The 22,751-nt window shown below is 39.9% G+C and overlaps 1 protein-coding gene across 4 annotated transcripts in view; it reads right to left on the minus strand.

The window, feature by feature from the left end:
• The window catches only part of LOC111842282 (ataxin-7-like), a 48,700-nt gene that overhangs the window by 20,158 nt on the left and 5,791 nt on the right, over window positions 1-22,751 (minus strand). For all 4 annotated transcript variants that reach the window (XR_011991911.1, XR_011991912.1, XM_023808728.2 and 1 more), the window contains one exon: window positions 14,133-14,237. Coding sequence is in view for 2 of the 4 variants with exons in the window: in XM_023808728.2 (XP_023664496.1) it covers window positions 14,133-14,237 (105 nt within the window). In the remaining 2 variants the exon portion in view is untranslated. The remainder of the gene's footprint in view (window positions 1-14,132; window positions 14,238-22,751) is intronic.

Consider the following 22,751-nt stretch of genomic DNA (forward strand, 5'->3'; position numbering starts at 1 on the left):
GCATTTAAGACCAAAAACTGGAAATACATTGGTAGGTGCGTGTGTGTCTGCTCACAGTCAGCACTGAACACATAAGGTGGGGGGGGGGGCAGCAAAGCAGAGACATCAGCAGAGGTACTACACCAAGCTAATGGCATCTTTGCATTTACATCAGCCTACCTTGTTACACATGACCATTAATGCACTCGTATTCTCTCTCGTTCTCATCTGCTGCATTACTAGCTGCGAACTAGCCCACAATTTCCTTAAAGTGAAATAAACCCCTCCAGCAAAAATGCAGCTTGTGGCTGAACACGCCTGGGGAGCGAAGTGTTCACCAGGCCTGTAAGAGAGCAGCCTGCTAACAGGTAACACTCTTCATGCGCTGCGAACCGGCAGCGCTCTGCTCAGAGCGCGCATCTCATAGCCGCAGGAACTGCACTGTGCAGAATCAATCCGATGAAAATCCTGACGCATTTAGCAAAACTGCTGCTGGGAATAACTGCATCACAATACAGCTCCTTCAGGAGTTACCCAAGACGATACTCCGCAAACATCTCCTCTTACATAACATTTATTTAGCATTTTTTAAATGTTATTAATTTAGCAGACACTTTTCTTCAAGTGAGAGGGCAGGGTCAGACGGTCCCTGGGGCGGCCGGGTGATAAAAGCAGTGACATCACTCAGCCAGTGACAGGGGCCTTTACCTGCTGAACTGCACGCCACCAAACCAGATCCCCGCAGAGAGATATCGGCTCGGCTGCTCATTGACAGGGAGTTAAAGGCCTATCAAGCCCTCCGCCTCAAACCCCGGGCCAGGCAGGGCTGAAGGCTTCAGCTACCCAACAGTCACAGGAATTAGTGGCGATGCATTCCAGGTAGGGCTTGACGATACGGCAAAATGTTTTATTGTGGCATTTTTCATACCTGTCAATATTAATATCATTGTGATGATTATCATTATTTTTTATTTCAAGGCTCCATTTTTGACCAAATTCCCCTATAATTGCCCTTAAACAGATTCAGAACATAAAAAAATTAGGACAAATTGCATGGACAAAAATCCAATTTTGTGAATAAATCATACAGAAACATGTCATAACATCAGAAAACGCTGACGGTGCGGTTTGTTGCTGGGTCTGTTGTCTCTCTCTGACTGTAACGGTCCTCGTTTTAGGGGACGGACTTGATATTTCAGGCACAGGTGCCACCAGTAATCGTCAAACTGTCCGTACATTGACAGCTGTGTCCCTAGAAAGACTTATCTGGCAAGTGACTTAAAAAACAAGCAAAAAAAACGAAGGCTACATTTTTAAATATCATGTCTGTTGAAAAATTTTATTTTGATTACAATGTGTCAGAATTCGCCACAATGCTGACCCCCGGTTGCCATCCATCCCATACTAAAGAACAAAATGCTGTCACATTTTAAAGCAATACAGGATGAGATGTGTCATCAGATTGAAAGCGGGAACCGTAACTGCTGGTGTCTGACTGTAAGCGCTTGCATTCTGTGTTCTATTGAACGGCAAAGCCTCAAGTGGTGAAATAAGTTCACAGAATTTCCAGTTTAGTTTTGGCAGAATGTGCATTATACCACACCAGTCTGTTGCAAGTTGGACTTTAAATATCCAAAGTACCGCCAAACAACTGTCTATTTAACTTATTTACCCATAACATCTCCTTTTTTAAAAAAAAGTTGTTGGTCGACAGCTCAATAGCCACAAGGAAGTTTCCTTTGAGGGAGTGCTTGTCTCTTCCATAATATATTACCAGAACTGTAGCATGTGGCGTGCTTCGCTGACTCAATCAACCTTGCCGTATGTTTGTTGGGAATAAGTTTGTTCTTAAAAGACAACTATGATTGGTTGGAATTGCATTCCTTTCTGTAATACGATGTGTGCTATCAAACACTCTTCTTTATGCATAGTTTATCAAAGTTTCTCATTTTCTTTAAAATTTGACGATAAGCCGTTTGTTTATTCACATCACCTAGCGCTAATTTTGGGGATGATGGGTAATCCTGGTAAACAGGGCCAATGTTCTGTCACAAACCCGAGGTCACGAATGAACCTCCGAACCCCGAAGACGTCAGCCCTGCCGTGGCGTCCACACAGCTGCAGCGCTGCAGTAATGCAAATGGAGAATTTCATTCTGATATCTCCTCAATGGATGCGGAAGCTTCCCGGCGCCCTCTGCTCATGTCCGGAAGCAATCGCTGTGGTGAACCACCTGTACTGATGATCCGAAACACAATTAAAGGGGTACAGCCCAGCCTCTTTGCTTGCCAGATTATGTATATGGTAAACAACCTGCTTAACACAAATTTATCTATTTTTATGTGCATGTTTTTCAGGCCCCATTACCCCTATTAAAGTTACTCTGCCATGAACTACAACAATGAAAAACAGATTTTAGGGAATTTATTGTGCAAAATTTCTTAAATAAATGAAAATAAAATATAGGGAACCCTAACTGTTCACTCTTCACACCATCTTTGCATATGTCCATCTTCATTAAGGTTTTTTCCTATGATTGTACCCTGCTACAGGTACGTGACTCTAAATTGGATCTAGCAGCACCCCTGGATGTTATATAATCTAAAACGGAAACACAAAGACATGAGAGACAGAGCAAGATGATACGGCCAATCCTCTCACACAAGCTGCCCCCCTGAAACTAGGTGCAAATGAACAACATCATTAAGAGTAATTTAACCTCAAGATGATATTCATGATCGCGACCATAATCGTATTTCCTTCATGCCCACAGGAAACCATATCAAATGCGACACCAAAAGAGAACTAACTGTCCAAGTGCTTTCAAATAATAAAACAATTACTTTGCCCTTAAACAAAAACTTCAGACTAATTTATCTCCAGTTTCTGCCACTTGTCTATATGCTGTTACACATGACGTAAATTTCTTCATCAGGAGTGTCCACGCAGACTTCTTGCCAAGCGGACTTTTTGTGCACTGGTACGTTTCAACTGATCGTGTGTAAGGAACTGATAGACCGCCAGTCGAGTGTAACATCAATCCTGTACACATGTGCCAACCATGACAGTCTGCCCCAAAATGTACCATGCAGAAGTCTGTGCATAGTGGCTAACTGGTGTATGTGGCTAACTGGTGTATGAACTAGCCTACAGAATTCCCGGCATTTCCTGCACCACATACATTTCCAACTGTTTCCCATCATCGGTGTGCTCATACCTTATAAAACAATACCCATCATTTTACTACAAGATGGCAATTGTACTGCTCTATACATGTAAATTACATGTAATAAATTAAAACAGCATTTACCCTAAAATAAACTATAAACCACATTTGTGAAAGAATTTAAAAGGGAAGCTATACATTATGTATTGGAACAACCTTCAGATTAACAAATTTGACCATTTGAGTGAAAAAATTCCTCCAAATGAATTCCTCCATTTGGCTTTAAAATCCAAGGCCATTTTTCTAACCCTGTGGCTGCACTGCAAAAGACAAACCTGCAACATATTTCTAAGGATTTGATTCCAGGCATGAAATTACATGCAAATTTACAATTTTCTCATAGAGAAACCAGCTTGCAAATTTTTCCCTCTCTCTCTCGCTTCCCCACTCGCCCCGGTGGAACACTACAGGTTACAGAAATCAATGTCTTACACTTAGCATGTGTGTGGGATCAGGAAAAAATGGAAACATTCATAGCTGACTTAAATACCAAACCCATTAGATGCAACTTAAGCTCCTGACACGGGGAACAAACCAAAGCGAGGAAGCTGTTCAACAGCTGAGTAGAACCATTTTTTCTTTCAAACAAAGCAGAGCGAGATGGATCAGTCAGTCGTTAAATTCTGAAAATTTATTGGCATTGGCAGAAAACCATCTAATAAAGCCCAGATATGGTCTCTTTAAACATTTATGGTGAGGAATGGACCTCCCTGACAGGGGAAAACGCTTAGAAGTAGGGCTGATATTTGTTAATCAAGATATTGACAATTGGTCCAATGTGTCAGTCTTGATCAAACACTGGAGAAAACTTGTGCAGCTGGAATCTGATTTTAATGACACCCAGATAAAGCAGCAGCAGATCTAGCAGACCAACATTAGTGCAAAAATCACTTTAAGTAACACTTGAATACAGCTTACAATATATCAATATTTGTCAAAATAAAGATATTGTCATTATTCCGATGTGTCAATCTCGGTCACAACTTTACTAGTATACAAAGTTAGCAGCACCAGAGCTAAAGCCACAACTACTAAAATAAAATGAGGTCCTAAAGTACAAGCCCCCCACATGTTTAGAACGGACTGAAATTTGGCCCACAGATCAATCTGTTATTTTCCACAAAAAAATATATAAAAACACTAGCGCCAAAAACATACATCTGAAATTCAGTAGCAATGTGGCTTACCATAAATCATAATCCACAGACGATATCGGCAGGGTGCTTGTGCTCATATCTTCTTTGTAGCGATAGAAATGATGCGTGGAGTTCGGTAGAAGAAAATAGTTCCTACATTTAACTGCTCACTACAAAGTCTGTGGATTACCTTGAGTAACTTGGTCATGATTTCTGGAAAGAGACATTTTTCAATTGTATTTTGACCGCTTTAATCACCACAGAAAGAATACCTTTCACTCCTATTATATTCAACAGAAACAACAGCAGAACAACCTAGATGGATAGATAGCCCCTCAAACATTTTTTTCAGTTTTGGAGTGAACTGCCCCTTTAATATCTAAAATAAAAATTTATGTTGTAAGATTCTTTGTCAGTATTCCATTAATCGTGTACTTAAGTTGCTGTGGTAATATTTATGATATATTTGTGATGGAAAAAAATAGTTTGAATTTAGATCATCAATATAAATTGAATAATGTGTTAATTAAACCGAATCATTATAGAAGTGAATGGTTTCTGGTGCATCAAACCATTTCCTCATCAATTGTAATCGAACCACCTTAGGTCAATGATTTGCACTCCTACTGCAAAACATTGGAAAAAATGCACATTATATTTCACATTTTTGTGATAAATACTGCAAAATCTATAAAACAAAGGAGCTGAAAATTTACCCTAAATAACCAATAGCCATGTAACTTATATACCAACAAGGTTTGTCAAATAAGTTAGAGGTGCAGCCAGGAATTGTGCCAACAGACACAAAGCAGTGCCAAAAAATGACTGGCTTCTGCTGAATATCGTCTCTATGGAATCCAAAATGTATCCATACAGTGGAAGACAAATGTCTTATGAGCAGATCTTCTGCTCACTAATTTAGCTAGATTTCTCACAAACTCTTCACACTGTCTATGAATGAGTCCAGCAAAAGAACAAGAATGATTATGCTTCCCTAACACACGAAAACAGCAGCGGTAAACAAACTAATTTATTAAGAAACACTAGAAAAGGAACAATAGTCAATTTTTTTTGTTTCCTATGATAGAGTAAAATGTTTTAATGCAGCTTTTTGATGGTCTCAAACCAGCCGACTACCACAGTACATGCATAACCTGCATTGTCCATATTAACATCACACATTGTGCAGCTCTGCTGAAAAGTTGTTCTTCATTTTTAGCCAAGGAATATTAGTAAGTGTGAACCATCGACTTTCTAAACACCAGCACTATCCCACTCAGCCAGACACTGCAATCAACCTAAACATACAAACCCTACTTTTCTGAAACCGAATTTAAAAATGAAAATGGAGAAAAAAAAGGCCGTAAGACAGTGAAAAACAAACAGCACCCATGCCTTATCACCTGAGGGGCAACCAATAAATAGTGAATCAGGGAACAGACATTACATTAATACACAACCTTCTGTTTTGGAATTATTACATTGTGGGGACCAGATTGGAACTTTTTACCTTGTGGGGACATTTTCTCTTCCGTGGTGTAATTTATTTATGCCATTAGCCATAACCAACTCACAGCCAGAATTAGCATTTATGTTCCACTTGTGTCAAATGTATCCATTTCATTGTGTCTTCCGAACCCAAAATGATGTAACCGAATGGCACATGATGAATGTGTGTTCCATTACAGCCCCAAATACTACCAACAGTACACTGAGGCTGTTCTTCATACCCATCTATGATGGCCAACAAGCCACAAGAGAGACAAGAAACCCCACAAAACGGTTTTCCCTAAATACTGCAAGGCGGACATGGACAGATCTTCTCTGATCACATATGGTCCAAATGTAGGCAGAATTTTTTTTTAAGAATTTTAAAAATCATCAGAGAACCTTGTTGAGTTTTATTTTTAAAAAATGTAGTTTCATTGAGATCTATGAGATAAGGCCTGTTGCATAACCAGATATATTCAAAATCTCATCTGGCTGGAAAGAGAGAGTTCATTTCCCAGAGGATGCACTGAAATACATAAATAGGTCATTACCCCAACTGACCTCAGAATTTATACTAAAGGTGCTGATGTTTCTAGCTGCAATCTCAAGGGCAACACAACGAAATTCATTCATCTATTACTTGTTTGTATCTGTTCTAAAGTGTATGTTATAAACCAAAGTTCAAATGTTCATTTGTACTTCAAACTTCAGTATAGTTTTTAAAAGCATTTCTGTTATAAGGAGTCAGTTTCTTTTATATGTACAGTATTTCACATAACTTAATAAATTGAGTTTATTACAATAATGGTACAAGCAATGTTTCAGTACGGAATTTCTGGTTAAGTGGTGAACATTACTACACACATTCCAATTTGGCTGGCTTGTAAATAAAAAAAATACATACAGAGGTACCTCGATACCATTATTAATCCGTTCCAGATCCTTGGACTTATACCAAACAGGACGTATACCAAACAATTTTTTCGCATATGAAATAGAGGGAAAATGATTAATCCGTTCCCATGGAAAAAAAAATCTACTCTTATTGGCATATTATACATTGATGGGGTTCTTTAAAATAATTTAAAAACACTGCTTAATACTAAAATACGTAAATACAAAAGCATGGTGGTGAAGCTGGTGGGCAGTCCTGGCTTTGTCTCGAGAGGTAAACAAGGGCAGCGCGTGGTGTCGTGACTCATTTTGACCCATACAAGTCCTAGCACGTGAGTCATATTCCAAACAAAGGTTGTATACCAAGCTAAAAAGTTGAACTTATTCCAAAGCAGACGTATACAAAAAAATAGGGATGGACCAATTCACAATTTTTCCAGTTCCGATCTGAATCCGTCACATATCTGCCCATACCGATATAGATTCTGATACAAGAGCTCTTTATTTTAATATAATAAATGTATATATTATAAATATTTATACTTTAGATATTAGGAGATATAGGCTACTGGTAACATACATAATGCCCTGTTCCCTCATTTGTACATCTTGTTTTAAGCGTTTATGAGGCGTTTGTGGTTCAATCTGAATATCTTCCAAGGGAGGATACGCCAGTGGCGAATGCTTAAAATGCCCCACGATGTTTCTCCCACTGGCAACAGTGTCACTTACACTTCGTTACAATAGCAGCCCCTCATGCATCACAATCTGTGCAAAATGACTCCCAAATCATCCATTGCTTTCTTCATATTACTCGCGTAGTCTTGCACAATACAGTGCACTTTGTTCAGTGGGATTTTCCGGTAAACCCTGCTTCCACCTCTAAAAACTTTGCTTTAACAAAGATGGCAAATCACTGTGCTATTAGTTGTTAAAAGCGTAAAATGCTTCCAGATCGTCACCCTCTTATACGATGTTCTTATGCACCTTGTACCGCAAAGGGTATGCGCATTACATCACAGCAGGCAGAAGTCGCTACGCTCACACCCACTGAGTGGCAACAAGACTGTTGGCAACCTTAGTGTTCAGCTTGAATCCCACAAAACACACATCTAAAATGGGAAAGAACTGTCGTGCAATTGATTGTACAAATGAATATCATATTGATGCATCTCAAAAAAAAAAAAAACGTGATCTATAACATGGATTGTGATTTGGCCATATCACGCCCCCCCCCCAGACACCGACACTTTTAGCTCAATACTCTTTACTGATTGATATCAGTTTCTCTAACAGAGGAAACTCATACTCTTAAAATAACACAGATTCATACAAAACAATACACTAAAGAAATCTTATAACCACAAGAGAAGCTGAACATGAAATAAGACTGATGACAGAGCTCCTTTTCTCTTCGAAAAAGCTTAAAGAGACAGACACCGATCAGCCATAACATTAAAACCTCCTGCCTAATATTGTGTAGGTCCCCCTTTGTGCCACCAAATCAGCTCCGACTCCACAACACCTCTGATGGTGCCCTGTGGTATCTGGTACCAAGACATTAGCAGCAGATCTTTTAAGCTCTGTACGTTGCGAGATGGGGCCTGCACAGTTCAGACTTGTTTGTTCAGCACATCCCACAGATGCTCGACTGGATTGAGATTTAGGGAATTTGGAAGTGGGCCAACATGATGGTGCGTTGGTTAGCACGGTTGCCTCATACCTCTGGGACCAGGGTTCGAGTCTCCGCCATGGTCCTGTGTGCGGAGTTTGCATGTTCTCCCTGTGTTGTCATGCCCCCCTCCCCCTCACAGTCCAGAAACATGCTGAGGTTAACTGGAGTTACCAAATTGCCCATAGGTGTGCATGTGTGGGTGAATGGTGTGTGAGTGCCCTGTGATGGGTTGGCGTCCCATCCTGGGTTATTCCCTGCCTTGCACCCATAGGTGGGACGCACACATACTCAGCCATCCGCCTGATGGAACAGAAAACTGAAAAGTAGACCAGGCACTCTGACCAGTCTCTGGATATGCAGCCCCATATGCATAAAGCTGCGATGCACTGCATGTTCTGACCTAATATGACTGATACCAATAACTGGCTGACCTTTGGGCCAGTTGTGCGGGCAGTGAAACTTGCCCAGACAGGGGGGAGGAGAGAGGTTGTGGGCTTGCAGGAATGACATTACAGTAACCCCTTCACATTCGTGGCTTTGGTTACTCATAAGTTGACCATGGACGATTAAACAGGATTATTTTTGAAGCTTAAATTTCTGGAGCGAAAAAAATCACAGAAACTTGGAGATCATGCAGATGCCAAAGACAATATTGAAAATGAGTTGGATCACATATAACCATATAGTACAGTCAAGCCCGGAATTATTCATACCCCTTGGCAAATTTTGACTTAGTTACTTTTATTCAACCAGCAAGTTTCTTCTTGATTGAAAATGACACAGGCAGTGGCATGTCCAAAATTATTCATACTTTTTGCAAACTGTCACAGTCTATGGGAAAATCCAAAGTTCTATACCATTCCAAATAATGCAAGCTGTTCTAAAGCATCCTAATTTCCCTGATTCATTGGGAACAGCTGTTTTAATCAACTCAACAGGTGAAAAACAGCAGCTCTCTGCAGTTGGTTTGTGGACAGTCATGGCTGAGACAAAGGAGCTCTCTGAGGACCTGTGGATGTGCATTGCGGCTGCTCACAAGTCAGGAAAGGGCGATAAGGCCACATCTAAATGTTTTTTAAGTTCCAGTGGCTACAGTGCAAAGTATTATTAAAAAATACAAGACGTTTCGCACTGTGGAAAATCTCAGAGGACGTGGTTGGAAGCCAAAAGTGACACCTGTGTTGGTCAGGAGGATAGTAAGAGGTGAAAAAGAATCCAAGGATCACCACCAAGGCCATCCTGGTGAATCTGGGCTCTGCTGGTGGCAACGTCTCAAGGCACACCGTCCAACGGACACTGCACAATGCTGGGTTCCACGGACGCAGACCAAGGAGGACGCCACGTCTCCAGATAAGGCACACAAAAGCCCGCTTGGCCTTTGCAAATGCTCATCTGGACAAAGAAGACGACTTCTGGTCTTCTGTGTTATGGTCAGATGAAACAAAAATTGAATTGTTTGGCCACAATGATGTATACTTCATTTAGCGTAAAAAAGGAGAAGCCTTAAGAACACCATCCCCACTGTCAAACATGGTGGGGGGAACCTAATGCTTTGGGGGTGTTTTTCAGCCAATGGACCAGGGAACCTATTCGCAGTAAATGGCACCATGAAAAAAGAGCAATACATCAAGATTCTCAACAACAACATTAGGCAGTCTGCAGAGAAACTTGGCTTTGGGCACCACTGGACATTTCAGCATGACAACGACCCAAAACATACAGCAAAAGTTGTGAAGAAATGGTTAGGGGACAAAAACATTAACGTTTTGCAGTGGCTCAGCCAGAGTCCTGACTTGAATCCCATTGAGAATCTGTGGAGGGAGCTAAAGATCAGGGTGATGGCAAGGAGACCCTCCAACCTGAAAGAGCTGGAGCTCATCGCTAAAGATGAATGGGCAAAAACACCAGTGGAGACATGCAAAAATCTGGTCGGCAATTATAGGAAGCATTTCATTGCTGTAATGGCCAATAAAGGCTTCTCTATTGATTATCGAGAAGGGTATGAATAATTTTGACATGCCACTTTTTGTTCAAAAAATGTAAATAAAAGCTGAGAAATATTTTTTACCACAATGATGTCTCTTGTACATCGTCTTATCTTCTGGGAGATGCCTGTGTCATTTCCAATCAAGAAGAAACTTGCTGGTTGAATAAAAGTAACTTTAAGTCAAAATTGGCAGGGGTATGAATAATTCCGTGCTTGACTGTATATACCTATTAGTAATACACTGTATACACTGTACTTACAATGTAAGTACATACTATATCTTTAATATTGAAAAGGCTTGGGTACACTGCACAGCTTTGTCTCAGAAATCAGCCTCTCTCCCATTAACAGTTTTTGTGACCATGGAATCTCAAGTTTACGCAGTCACTTAATTTTTACTGTGGCATTAATTTAGCATTTTTACTAAGTCCGAAATGTAGAGACCCCAGTGCGCACAGTAGTAACTTTACACATATGAGGGCATACTTTAGATGGTTTGTACATTATATAAAAATTTATTCATAGGAAATGGCTAATCTGACATACAAAGTGTACAGTAAAATAATGTTTGTTTACAAATTGGTAAATAGACTTTTTATGGTATTGTTCAGGCTAGCGGACTGTTATGGGTTGACGTCAGGTGGGGCAAGTATTATTTGCTAATTTTGACATTTGTGGGGACCATCCACCCCTAACCTTCGCAAATGTGAAAGGGTTTTTGTAGATAGCTTTTTCCACAGAGATCATTCTGAGGGCCATGTCACGGGTCATATAAAACAATATTATGGGCCAAATCTTGCTGGTACTTTGAGACCTCTTCTGGTGAATGAGCCAACAAAATCACTGGTCCTCTATTATGGAAAATGCCTGATTGTCCAATGCAATCATCTCCATTATTTTTGTAGTTATGTCTTTAAGTCTGGTACTGCCAACTTGGAATATTGACTGAAGTACAGTCGAACCTGGTTATGTCGCCGGCCTAGGGGGTTGCCAAAAAGCATCGAGATAACCGATGATCGAGATAACCGAAAACCAATATGGCAGCAATATATTGACATGTGCTTGAAATTTATTTATGTGCGTTAGTAACTGAGAATGTACATGCACGGGTTTTTGGTGTTTTTGGCGTTGCCGCGATCGGCATGCTATAAATATGTACATACATGTTGGCTAACAAAAGGCATATGTACACCAACTAACAGCAGAGATTTACCTGTATACAATAAAAAACCACCGTCGTTTCTCGATACAAACCTTTAATTACATTCTCCAACATTGCAAACACAAAGATCGCTCACAAAATCACAAAAAACCTGCGGGGTGTACTGTAGTTCGTTTTTACAAAAAGCTAACCAGTGTCAAAATTAAATTCACGAGTCATTTCGCTCTGACACAGCTCTGAAAAGTATCATACACGCGGTTATTAGGGTGCATCAAATCCCCATTGATTTTCAAAATGTTTTTGGCTGTATAATAAATATGTTCTACCGGATGAAAAAATAATTTGGGCAAAATTTCGTTAATTTTGATTAACATCTACCGGGTCCACATCTAGATTGAAAATATGAAAAATAATGATAAACGCAAGAAAAACGAAGGTACTTCAGAAGTTCACAAATATATTTTAAATGCACAAATTAAATTATTAAATTATTGTGATACATGTCTGATGTCTGATATAGTTGGTACAGGTGTATAGGGCATAGGCCTACTGTTACAGAGCAATACTTCCAGCAGCAATATAATAGCAATATACTTCTTGGCAAGTATAATAGTATGTCTATCTTAAGAACTGATAGTGAACATCAAGAAGACTGATATATCGATGGCACCTGGGAAAAACCGCGTAAGTGCACTATAGTATGGCGCAATCCGCGTAAGTGAAAAATGGGCGGGAACGAAACTAAAGCAACTAAACAAAACCACATCCATTTCATATCATGCAATTTTCGCGTAAGGGACATCAGTCTGTGCTGTGATTTGGAAGTGAGTAGCTTGTGAACATGGACGAGGCTCAGATTTTAGCACCAGTATTTTCAGTATGTTCACAAGGGCTCTCAAATCTAGGTCACGTTTTACTTCCACCATTTAGAAAAAACGTTCCCCTGTACAATTGACAAAATTGTTGGATACGCGGTTTTTCCCCGGTGCCATCGATATCCACTATTAACCACTTTAAATACTAAAACATGAAATCATTAATGCTTGCAGTATAACTATTCCAAAGTATGAATTATTGCTGTTATTTCAGAATTTCATGGCTGTTGTGGACCCGGTAGAACTTATCCAAATTTCAAATTATTTTGCACAGTGTGTTTTTAGTACAGATAGAACATTTTTTTTATATAGCCATGAAAATATTTTTCACTTGGGGGGTTTGATGCACCCTAGCGGTTATTATGGTTTCTTTACAAAGTCTAAAATGCTTTGTTGCTTTTGCCTTTAACAGTCTGCTTGAAAACAAATGCTTCAATATTATTTATGCTGTCTAAAACAGTTTTACCTGGATCGCGTTTCACCGCTGCGTTGTTCAGCAAATTACCATGCGAATGCGATTTGAATACTCGCTGTTTAGCACTTGTGATACATTTTTAAAAGCCGACGAATCGTCACGGGGATCGAGATAACCGATGTTAAGTGGCGATTTTGGCCCTCTTTTGTGCTCGAGATATTAGGGTTCGGCGACATAAAAGAATCGACATAACCGATGAGAAAATGCTAAGACAAAGAGGGAATTTGGCGGTTCCACTTCAAAAACGTCGACTTAATAGGGTTGGCGAGTTAACCGAGGATGAGATAAGTGGGTTCGACTGTATAAATATTTGTCGGCAATAAGGGTCAAGAATGACGTACTGGATTCATGCCAATGTCATAGTTTTTAACGAGTATCAGCCAATACCAGCAAACCACAATGAGAAGACCCACTAACAACAAAGCAAGATAAAAGCAAAATACAGACGCTCCTCTACTTACGAACGGGTTACGTTCCGAATGGCCGTTTCGTAACTTGAAATGTTCTCAAGTCAGTATTCAACATCATTTTAAGGGTATACGCAAGTACAAAGAACTAGGATGCTGGGAGTACGCACGCTACGCTGCTGCGCGGCGGGAGTAGTGGCCAGAATACTAGGCGGAATTGGAGCACAGAAAAAAAAAATTATGCTGCGGACAGGAAATGGGAGCCCAATGAACACAATTTGGACTTAGAGTCCTCTTCGTTCGTAAGTCTCAAAGTTCATAAGTTGAAAGTTTGTAAGTAGAGGAGCGTCTATAAATGCATTATATTGGTTTTAGTTTTACAAACAAAAGAAAGTATCACCCTTGTTTCCTGTTCCATTAGTAAAGACAACATATCACCAATTTCATATATTCTTGGGGCAAATCCTCATAAGTAATACAATTGCTACATTATTTACTACTTGTGCTTTCACATCTTTTACATGCCAATAAAGCCAGGTACTCTCTTTTTAACAGCTCCACATAAAATCATTCTCAAAATCAAAAACATTGACCTTTCAAGAAGACAGAGTTGTCTTAGCACCCCTGCTTTGACTGTTGTAACCATTTACTTCCCATGATGTTAATGAATACTACAAAGTAAAGGTCCTTCCCCAAATAATCCTGATCTAACAGTGGATTAGACTGTTAAGCCAGTTCACCTTCTTTCTGAGAAGCTTCAGCTTCACAGCCATATCAAAGTCAGAGAATCAGTACAGAGAGTAATGAAGGTCTCACTGCACTTACCGTAATGCGCCTGAAAGGCCTGAGGCTTCACCACCTGACTGCAGTGGCTGCACATCACCAAGTAGAAGTCATCTTGTGCAGGACACTGGCCAAAGATGGGCATGTCTGAGTGAAAGGCAAACAAATAGCATCAAAAACTACTCCCAGAGAAAAACTGCTTGTGAACAAAAGGGGTTAACAGATTTGGCAACATCTCAGCCTGAAACATGGAGCAGACAAGACAGAAAAAAGTTTACCAGCTGAACCAGGACTGCAACACTTTTGTTTTATCGTTGTAGACAGGTGATGGAACAATTTGGAAACATCCTCCTTACATAAATCTAAGCCAATAATCAGACTGTGCTGTTCCAGGTTCCATCAGCCAAGATTAAATAAAAGGAATTAAAAAAGACAGTTATCACAAAAGCTTCGACTTAAATTAAGTAAAAATTATTTTTAAAAATTAAAATTCCAATTAAAAGAAAAACTGCGATCTTGCAGCTGATGCTGCTTGGACCCCTAAAACACAAGAACTGCCGGTCCCCGTGCCAATGAATGTCTACCTTCTTTAACCTCCAAGCAAGACGTACGGCAACGTATGCAGCCCTCTGTTGTGCTAATGTGCCATCGGTGTTAATAACAGCAGCGAAATCTAACATTCTTAACCAAAAAGCCGTAATGACCCTAACAGAGTGGCTGCTCTGCCCTGAAATCGTAGAGCTGAAGTGTTTTCAAACGTATGCATTTTATAAAACGTTGAAAAAATAGACGTAGTTTACTGGTGATTTCATGTTCAAAGTTTCTGCTTGTTAACAATTGTATAAAGTAATGTTATTTTTTATATAAATGCGAATTTTAAAATGTTCTTCTTCAGGTTTGCCAGCTCTCACACATCTGGCATGACACTAACGCTTTCAGACTCTCATGCTCAAGTAAATCTTATGGCAAATATACACTGCCCGGCCAAAAAATAAAGTCGCCATTTGAATTTTTTGTTGGACCGCCTTTAGCTTTGATTATGGCACACATTTGTCATGGCATTGTTTCCACAAGCTTATGCAACATCTCATCCTGTATTTTCATCCAGAAAATGCATTACTTTCTCACCAAGATCCAATATTGACAAGTGAGTTGAACCTCCATAAAGCCTCCTTCATCACATCCCAGAGACCTTCAATGAGGTTAAGGTCACAATTTTGTGGTGACCAAGTCATGCATGAAAATGATTCCTCATGCTCCCTGAACCACTCTTTGACAATTCGAACCCAATGAATCTTGGCATTCTTGTCCTGGAGTATTCCCATGCCAACAGGGAAGAAAAAAATCCATTGATGATGGACGGAGGTGTAACCTGGCCATTCAGAAGATTCAGGTACTCAGTTGACTTTACTTTATTGCTGTATAACGCTGCTGAGCTGTAATAATGATACAGTCATTGGCTCTTAACTATTTGCTGATATAAATTCAAATGGTGATTTTTTTTGGCCGGGCAATGTATGTGTATATTATATTATTATTATTATATTATGAACTTAAAATTAGCTACATCAAAACCGTTGGGGTACTTTGCAAACCCTACACACTATTTACAAGGTAATAAAACTATTACATATATGTAAATACATGTGTGCAGACTTGAACCGAATTGAAAATCTCAAAGTTAGCAACCCTGCATTTTAGTTGAAATGAAAAGCAAAAAGCACTGTTTGACTGAAGCAACTTGCGTTATTCCGACAAATATAAAATGAATGAGAAAACATAAGTGTCAATTTTTATATCTTTTAGAAATGACCGCCCATCCCCTACAGTAATAGCAATTAAAGTGATCAGTTCATTTGGTATTTATATTAAAAAAGGCTTTATTTTATTACCAGAGTGACATTAAGATTAATTTCACAAGATTAATCAAATCAAAACTAATACTTAAATCAATGACAGTACCACTTTACAATAGGGCTACCCATATAAAGGGTTTATGAATGGTTTATAATCTGGTTATTAATTACGTTGTAACACTTTGTAAATTATTAATAGACAATTTTAAATAAGTTATAACACTGTTTTTTTATTATTAATGAGTTACTACTATTAGTATTTACAAGTGGCAAAAGGGAGCCTTATTGTAAAGAGGTGCCTCAATGACTACTAATATATGACAATTTGACAAATACGAGTATTACGGGTTTTACGTCATTTTGAGGGTGATAGCTGTTGTGAGGATTACTGACTGTCCCATTGTTTTCTTAACACGATGGCCCAATAACAAAAACGAAAGGTGTGATATGCAGAAGTATGTGGTTAAAGGAAGTTACTGCCGAGCTCTGACCATGCAGTAAGTAGGTAATTCACTTATAGCTCAGCAGCAGTATCAATATTTGCATCACAAATGTAACTTTTTCCTTGGGTGTCACGTTTGCTGTTTGTGGGTGTATCTGCAGCCACCTTGGGCCACTTCTGATTGGTGAGCATGATTAGCATGTGAGGAGCACGGCACTTCTGATTGGTGAGAATGACTATCACACAAGTAGCATGGCATGAATTTGTAAAACTGTTCTCAGACAGTTTTTAACCCTCGTTCAAATGTGCTGTACAATGCATATCCCTAAATCGCAGCTTCGATTTGAAATCGATAAATCGTTCAGCCCTAGTAAACATATACCACTAGTGAGTAATGTAGCACCACTACAAATAATGTGGACAAGGTTATAGCCAGCACTGCTCAGACTCATTCCATGCAGTCTAAGACAAGCACAACAAAGGAGTGAAGCCCAACCTCAGCTCCAGACAACCAGCTATGATGTGGAAACCCAACACTGATCTCTGAGGGCCACAGCATGTCAGATCTCACTCAACCTGAGCCATGAATTTTTTATTTGGTCATTATTTAGATACCAAAACACCTCACCCATCTTTTTCAGAGTAATTAAAATGCATTCCATAAAACCTGCAGGACTTCAGTCCACAAGAACAGGTCGTATGAGGTTACCAAGTTGGCCGATTTGAGGTGCACCGGTCGATCAGCCAGGCACCGGAATCAGCCGATTTTCAGTTGATCAGTCTCCCGTATTTCTGATACCATACCGGACCGTTTTATGCATGCAACACACGTCATACACCTAACGGCGCAGGAAACAGTGTCACATGTAACATGGAAGGTCTTCACTATGAATGAAGATGACACTAGGCTTGCACTTTGTATGACATGTGAAGCCAAAGTAAACCGTGGGGAATCCCCACAAAAACATGGTGAAACAGAGGTAAACTTTAAACTGATTATTAAACATGTACAAGATAATCCTGAAAAGAAGAAACCATTAAACTGCAAAGCTACGGTAGCAAAAGGTTTTTTTTTTCCCTATGGCAGAGTAAACATGTTTTATTGAAACTTTAACTCCCTGCGCTATAATGTCCATACAGTATGAAGGTTTGAAAAAGCCTAATCTTAATCTTGTTTACTAGTGATGTAATAATTGTATGTGCATGATATGCAATGTTGGTATTAATAACATTACCCTGCACCTATTATTTGGAAGATAGTATAGCACACTTCAGTTTTATTTGAAGGTTTGTAACCCATGAAAAAACCCACCAATAAAGAGAAAATTATCTGATGAATTTAAACATACTAGAAAATTATAAGTAACTGTCATTTGTTTTGTTGTTAAAATCTGTTGCACCTGCTGTTGTTTGGTAAAGTAAAATATGTCGGATAAAGCTGCGTGAACAGTTTTCAGTTAAGTGTTAGTTGTACCTCTGTCTGGTTACAGAGCACTTTATTTTGAGATTGTTTAAGTGAGAGAAGATCCCATAACTTTGTGCAGTTTGGGGGAAAATGTAAAGTTTAATCATTTCTTTTATTAAGAAAATAAAAATTTTCATTGAAGAAAAGCTTATTTTTGTTTATATGCTGTCAAATACAGTTCTTAGAAAGAAAATCAGAGTCGGCAAAAATCGGGATCGGCCGGTCACACACAAAAAACCTGGAATCGGCCAAGAAAATTGCAATCGGTGCATCTCTATTGCTGACGGTCGACTCAAAACAATGGACGTTTCCAAAACAAATGGACGGATATTCACAGCACTTCAGCGCATCCCAAGGCCCACGCAATTCTCCATACGGAGCAGCACTGTCAAGGGTTTAAAAATGGTTATGATAGCAGATAAACCAAGGGCTCACCTACAGGGCAATCAGCTACACAGATTTACTCCTGGCAGAAACATAACCATAAATGTTAAATACAAAAACAGAATGCAGGAACACAAGTAGTTATTGAGAAGACCGATGAGCTATACTTCAGCTCCAAGCCTGAAAGGATACAGTGATATAAAGAAAACTTGGGCTAGTTTTCAAACCCACAGCAAACGGGACTGTTTATATTCAGGGGTCTTTGCTCATTTACTTTTAGACATTTTCTCACCTCAGACATTTTTAAATAAGTACAGCAGCCCACAGCCTAAAATTAACAAAGATCATTTCCTGTCCTTAAATATCTCGAAGCACAGCCTTCAGGTGTAAAAACTCGTAAGCCCTCAGTGACCTCTGCTGGAGGGACAAAGAGAGTGGAGGCACAATCGAGGTCTGTTTTTCAGTTTTTGGGGGGGGCGGGGGATTACGCTAAATAATGAAAAAGATACATGAAACTTGAGTGCAACAGCCATTCGGGATTCAATTGTGCGAGGGTGTTCTCACTGGCTAAAAACAGAAACGGACGTGTACAGACCCAACTAGACTGGCCGGTTAGAAGGAGAAGCACACAAAGGCCTCGGTGCCTTAAACCATCCACAGGACAAATAATCTACTCATACTGAAACTGCCAAAATTTCAACACTGTGAGGAACATTCACACAGGCAAACAAACCCTAGATAATTCCAAACTGGACTGATGTGCGTTTCATGCTGTAACCTGCCATTTCCATCAAGGGCAGAAAGGGCTTTTCCCCACAGCTCCTTTGAAGCACTGCTTCGTGAGCACCTTCATAAGGCTGCGTAATCTGCGACTCGACCAGGGACTTAAGGGACGCCGTGGGGATCATGACGTGGTTCACTTTTGAGGATATTCTGCAGAATTTCTGCCACTCGGCAAGATGTCCATCTGGGTTTTTGATAGCCACGTTCACCCAGGCAGGAGCAGCAGAGCGGAGAGGCCTTCGTCCTTATAGAAAAGAAGGGGGGAAAACTGTCCACAATTCCTTTAAAACTAGCTTTTAACATGGTACACACACTGCAATTAAATCAGTCCATTAGCTGCATGTTATTATTAGATGCCGCCCATACAGCCAACATTCCTTCAAAATATCCTGTCTCCGGTCTGACTCTTGAGCTTTCCCAATAACAGGTTCACTGTTGTGAAGACTAAGCCCATCCATTTCCACTTCTACCTTCAACTTTCCCAATTATTATGGTATTTTCCAATGCACTGGGGCTTCTCATCACAAACTTGATTATTTGTGCTTAAAGTAAAAATTCAGGCTTGATTTGATTAAGATCCCAGTTATTAATTTCCCTTGCAGTCCACAGTATTATTAGATGTTCTAGGGTGCAGATACTCTTCCTGTCCTGCTTTATAATCATCCAGCTTTAACATTCATCAGTCACAGAAACACGATATCCTGATCGATTCTGCTAGTTTGCAACATATTCCTTGACTGCTGGCGCACGGCTCGCAAAATCGCTAGCCCAACAGCACAAGACGAACAAGTTTCCCCATTGGGTGACAACCTGCCAGACAGGCCATCAAAAATTATCCCCAAAGTAAAATAAAACTCCATCCTTTATTAGCCTTTTCTACACTTTTGACTTGCTATTTGGGGGGGGGGGGGGGGGGGAAGTTTGATCACCTATGAAACAAGATGTTGATCGTGATGATGGTTTGTCTGCTATAAAGTGTATGCTCAAAGCCTGATTCATAGGAGGGTTGCATTTTATTGCGCCATCGCCTCACGCCGCCATCTTGGTGCATTGTCGGTCATAGTAAGAGTACACCAAGCATGTTAATGCAAACCATTGGGCTTTATCATCACACCAGTCATATTCAGTACACTGCATATAGTGATACAAAATAATGTAATATAAATGCTTTTATATAATGGTAAAGAGAGAAAATAACTGGGTGGGACCCATACACAGTAAAAGTTTGGTTACAAATGGTTGTGAGCCGCCTGTTTTCATTAATGAGGATATTGTTAATTGTCTGATTTTTTAAATGTAATGGCTAACAGTGAAGCAAAAGAAAGCAGATAAGTCTGGAGGTTTAATTTCTGTATTTCTGGCTGGGTAACTGAGGGGAAAAGCGTGGACAAAATATTTTGTTGTATTCAGGGGTAAGTACAACTATAAATCTCGAGCTTATTCATCATTTGTTATATGTCTTCGTTATATTTTCGTCACGTTAAGCGATTACGTTGCTCTGTGCTTTAATGTTAATGTTACAGTGCTGTGCTTGTTGTCATTATTACAAAATATCTGGATTGATCGTACATAAGTGAATGTGTTTTAAAGGTAAATTGTTGATCGATTTATCACTGGATTTCATTTGGCTGAAAGGACTATTTGAGTTTCTTTTTGCTCTCCACTCCTGATGTCCGTGATACTGACAGACTACTCCATCCCATAGTTATTGTTGGTGCCCAGTTAATGTTGCCTCTGTCATATAGTGGCTGGTAATGTGAAATGACAAAAATGGCCTTTAAAATATGCTTCCACAACAAATTCTTTAATTTTTTTATTACACATTCTCCAGCATATATATTTTTTTAAATGGTCTTCATCCAGCTAGTCAAAATTCATTTCGAACTACAAAAATCTGAAGAACGCCTGCCTGAAGGGCTACCAGGGAGGCAGAAATTTTGTGGAACCTTAATCGCCGATATAACAACGACATAATGAGAGGGGCAGGTGACAAATTTACAGCTTGCTGAATGTACTTGGGATGAAATACATCGTGAAGCAGATTACGGGCTGATGTTGGGGCAGCTCGGTATAATAGACCACAGAATGCCCCCAGGCAAATGCTGCTTTCGCCATATCCTGAAACACCTCCCACAAAGGATGCTACCAGCGTCTCTCAGATACTCTGGCTTTCACCTTCACCCAAGTGGATGTAACAATCTTGTAAGGCCAAACCAGCTTCACTGACAAGACACTACTGAAATTAAGATAAGCCTGAATTTAAGGTGATAGTCAGACATAACACACCAAAAAGACATTATGGTCTTGATGTCCCCTTCCACCTGGCATCAATCTCAAGCTTTGCACCTGCCTTTCAGGAGACCACATGTACATCCAGCACATTCACGTAGTTCCCCTGGGGAGGTATTCTCAATCATTATGCAACCCTGAGGTTTCCATTCCTCATGCCCCGACTAGTGCACCGTGTACCAGACCCCAATGCATTAGAGGTGCAACGGCACACAAAATTCACAGCAGCCTGGTTTTAGGTTCACTGTTCAGTGCAACTTTTGCACAGCAGGGAAAAAAATCTTCCCAGATCATTATTAACACTGCAAATCAACTAGGAACAGTTGTAAACCAAAGCAATGCATCTGTCAGTGTCTGAATAAAATGTAAGAGACATTTATTAGTACATTGTAAAAATTAATATGTAAAATTTAAAAATCTAAAATATAACATCATAATCATAATGAATTAAATCTCATCTAAATCCTATTTTCTACTGAGCGTGGTTGCATATCTGTAGCAATAAACATCACTTTAAGCCATAATTATTTTGTTAGCCAGGTCCGAATTTCCTGGCAAAAACGCCTTAAATCCCTTAGGAAGACCAACTTGTAGAGGCTGTTTCTGCCTTTGCTCCAGTTGTACACACATTCGAATGACATCGTCTCCAGCGAATTAGCACATTAGATGCGTTTCCAACAACATATATCCGGGTTCGAATATATACCCACCGAACCAACAAAAAATGTACCGAACTGGACAAAGCGAATATGTGTACTGCTACAGCCATACAATGCATGACCCCACACCCATCTGTGACCTTCACCAACCCCATACCCCTCTTGGGTCTTGTGTGACCATTTTCCTAGTGCTGATGCCAAAACTGCCAATTCTTTTCCTACCTGCTGTTTTTATTAAACTCATCACCACTCCTGTCCTCGTCCCGACCTCCCTGGAGCCAGTCAATTACATTACATTATATATGTAAACATATTGACATGCATGTAAGTGCGAACGCGCGCACACACACACTCTACAGAACACATTCTACAGCCTTTTATCATTAAAAAGGAAATCCAAAATATTAAATGCAGAAGTACCTTAGAATTTATGTTTTCTGAGATATTGACATTTTACTGGTTCTAATAAAACCCTGAAGCAGCTCCACACCGGCCCCCTGCCCAGCGTATCACCTCCGGCGCCTCGTCAGGCCTGGAAGGGCTTTGAGAGGGAAGCACAGTGTCTGACAAAAACAGCAGCTGTGAAGCAGCACGCAGCAGGCCCGGTGAATGCTGCACAGAACCGCAAACCTGACCTGGCCACCGGGGGCAGCGCGCCACCTAGCCACCGCTAAGCCACTGTACAGTTCCTTCTCATTTCACGTTGATTAAGGTGCTAAAAGCAGACTTTTATTACAGGGCTCCCCCTTTTCCTGACTTTTAGCTGTTAGACAGGTAACAGAA

Source organism: Paramormyrops kingsleyae, chromosome 6 (assembly GCF_048594095.1).
Source record: "Paramormyrops kingsleyae isolate MSU_618 chromosome 6, PKINGS_0.4, whole genome shotgun sequence".
NCBI classification, from domain to species: Eukaryota; Metazoa; Chordata; class Actinopteri; order Osteoglossiformes; family Mormyridae; genus Paramormyrops; species Paramormyrops kingsleyae.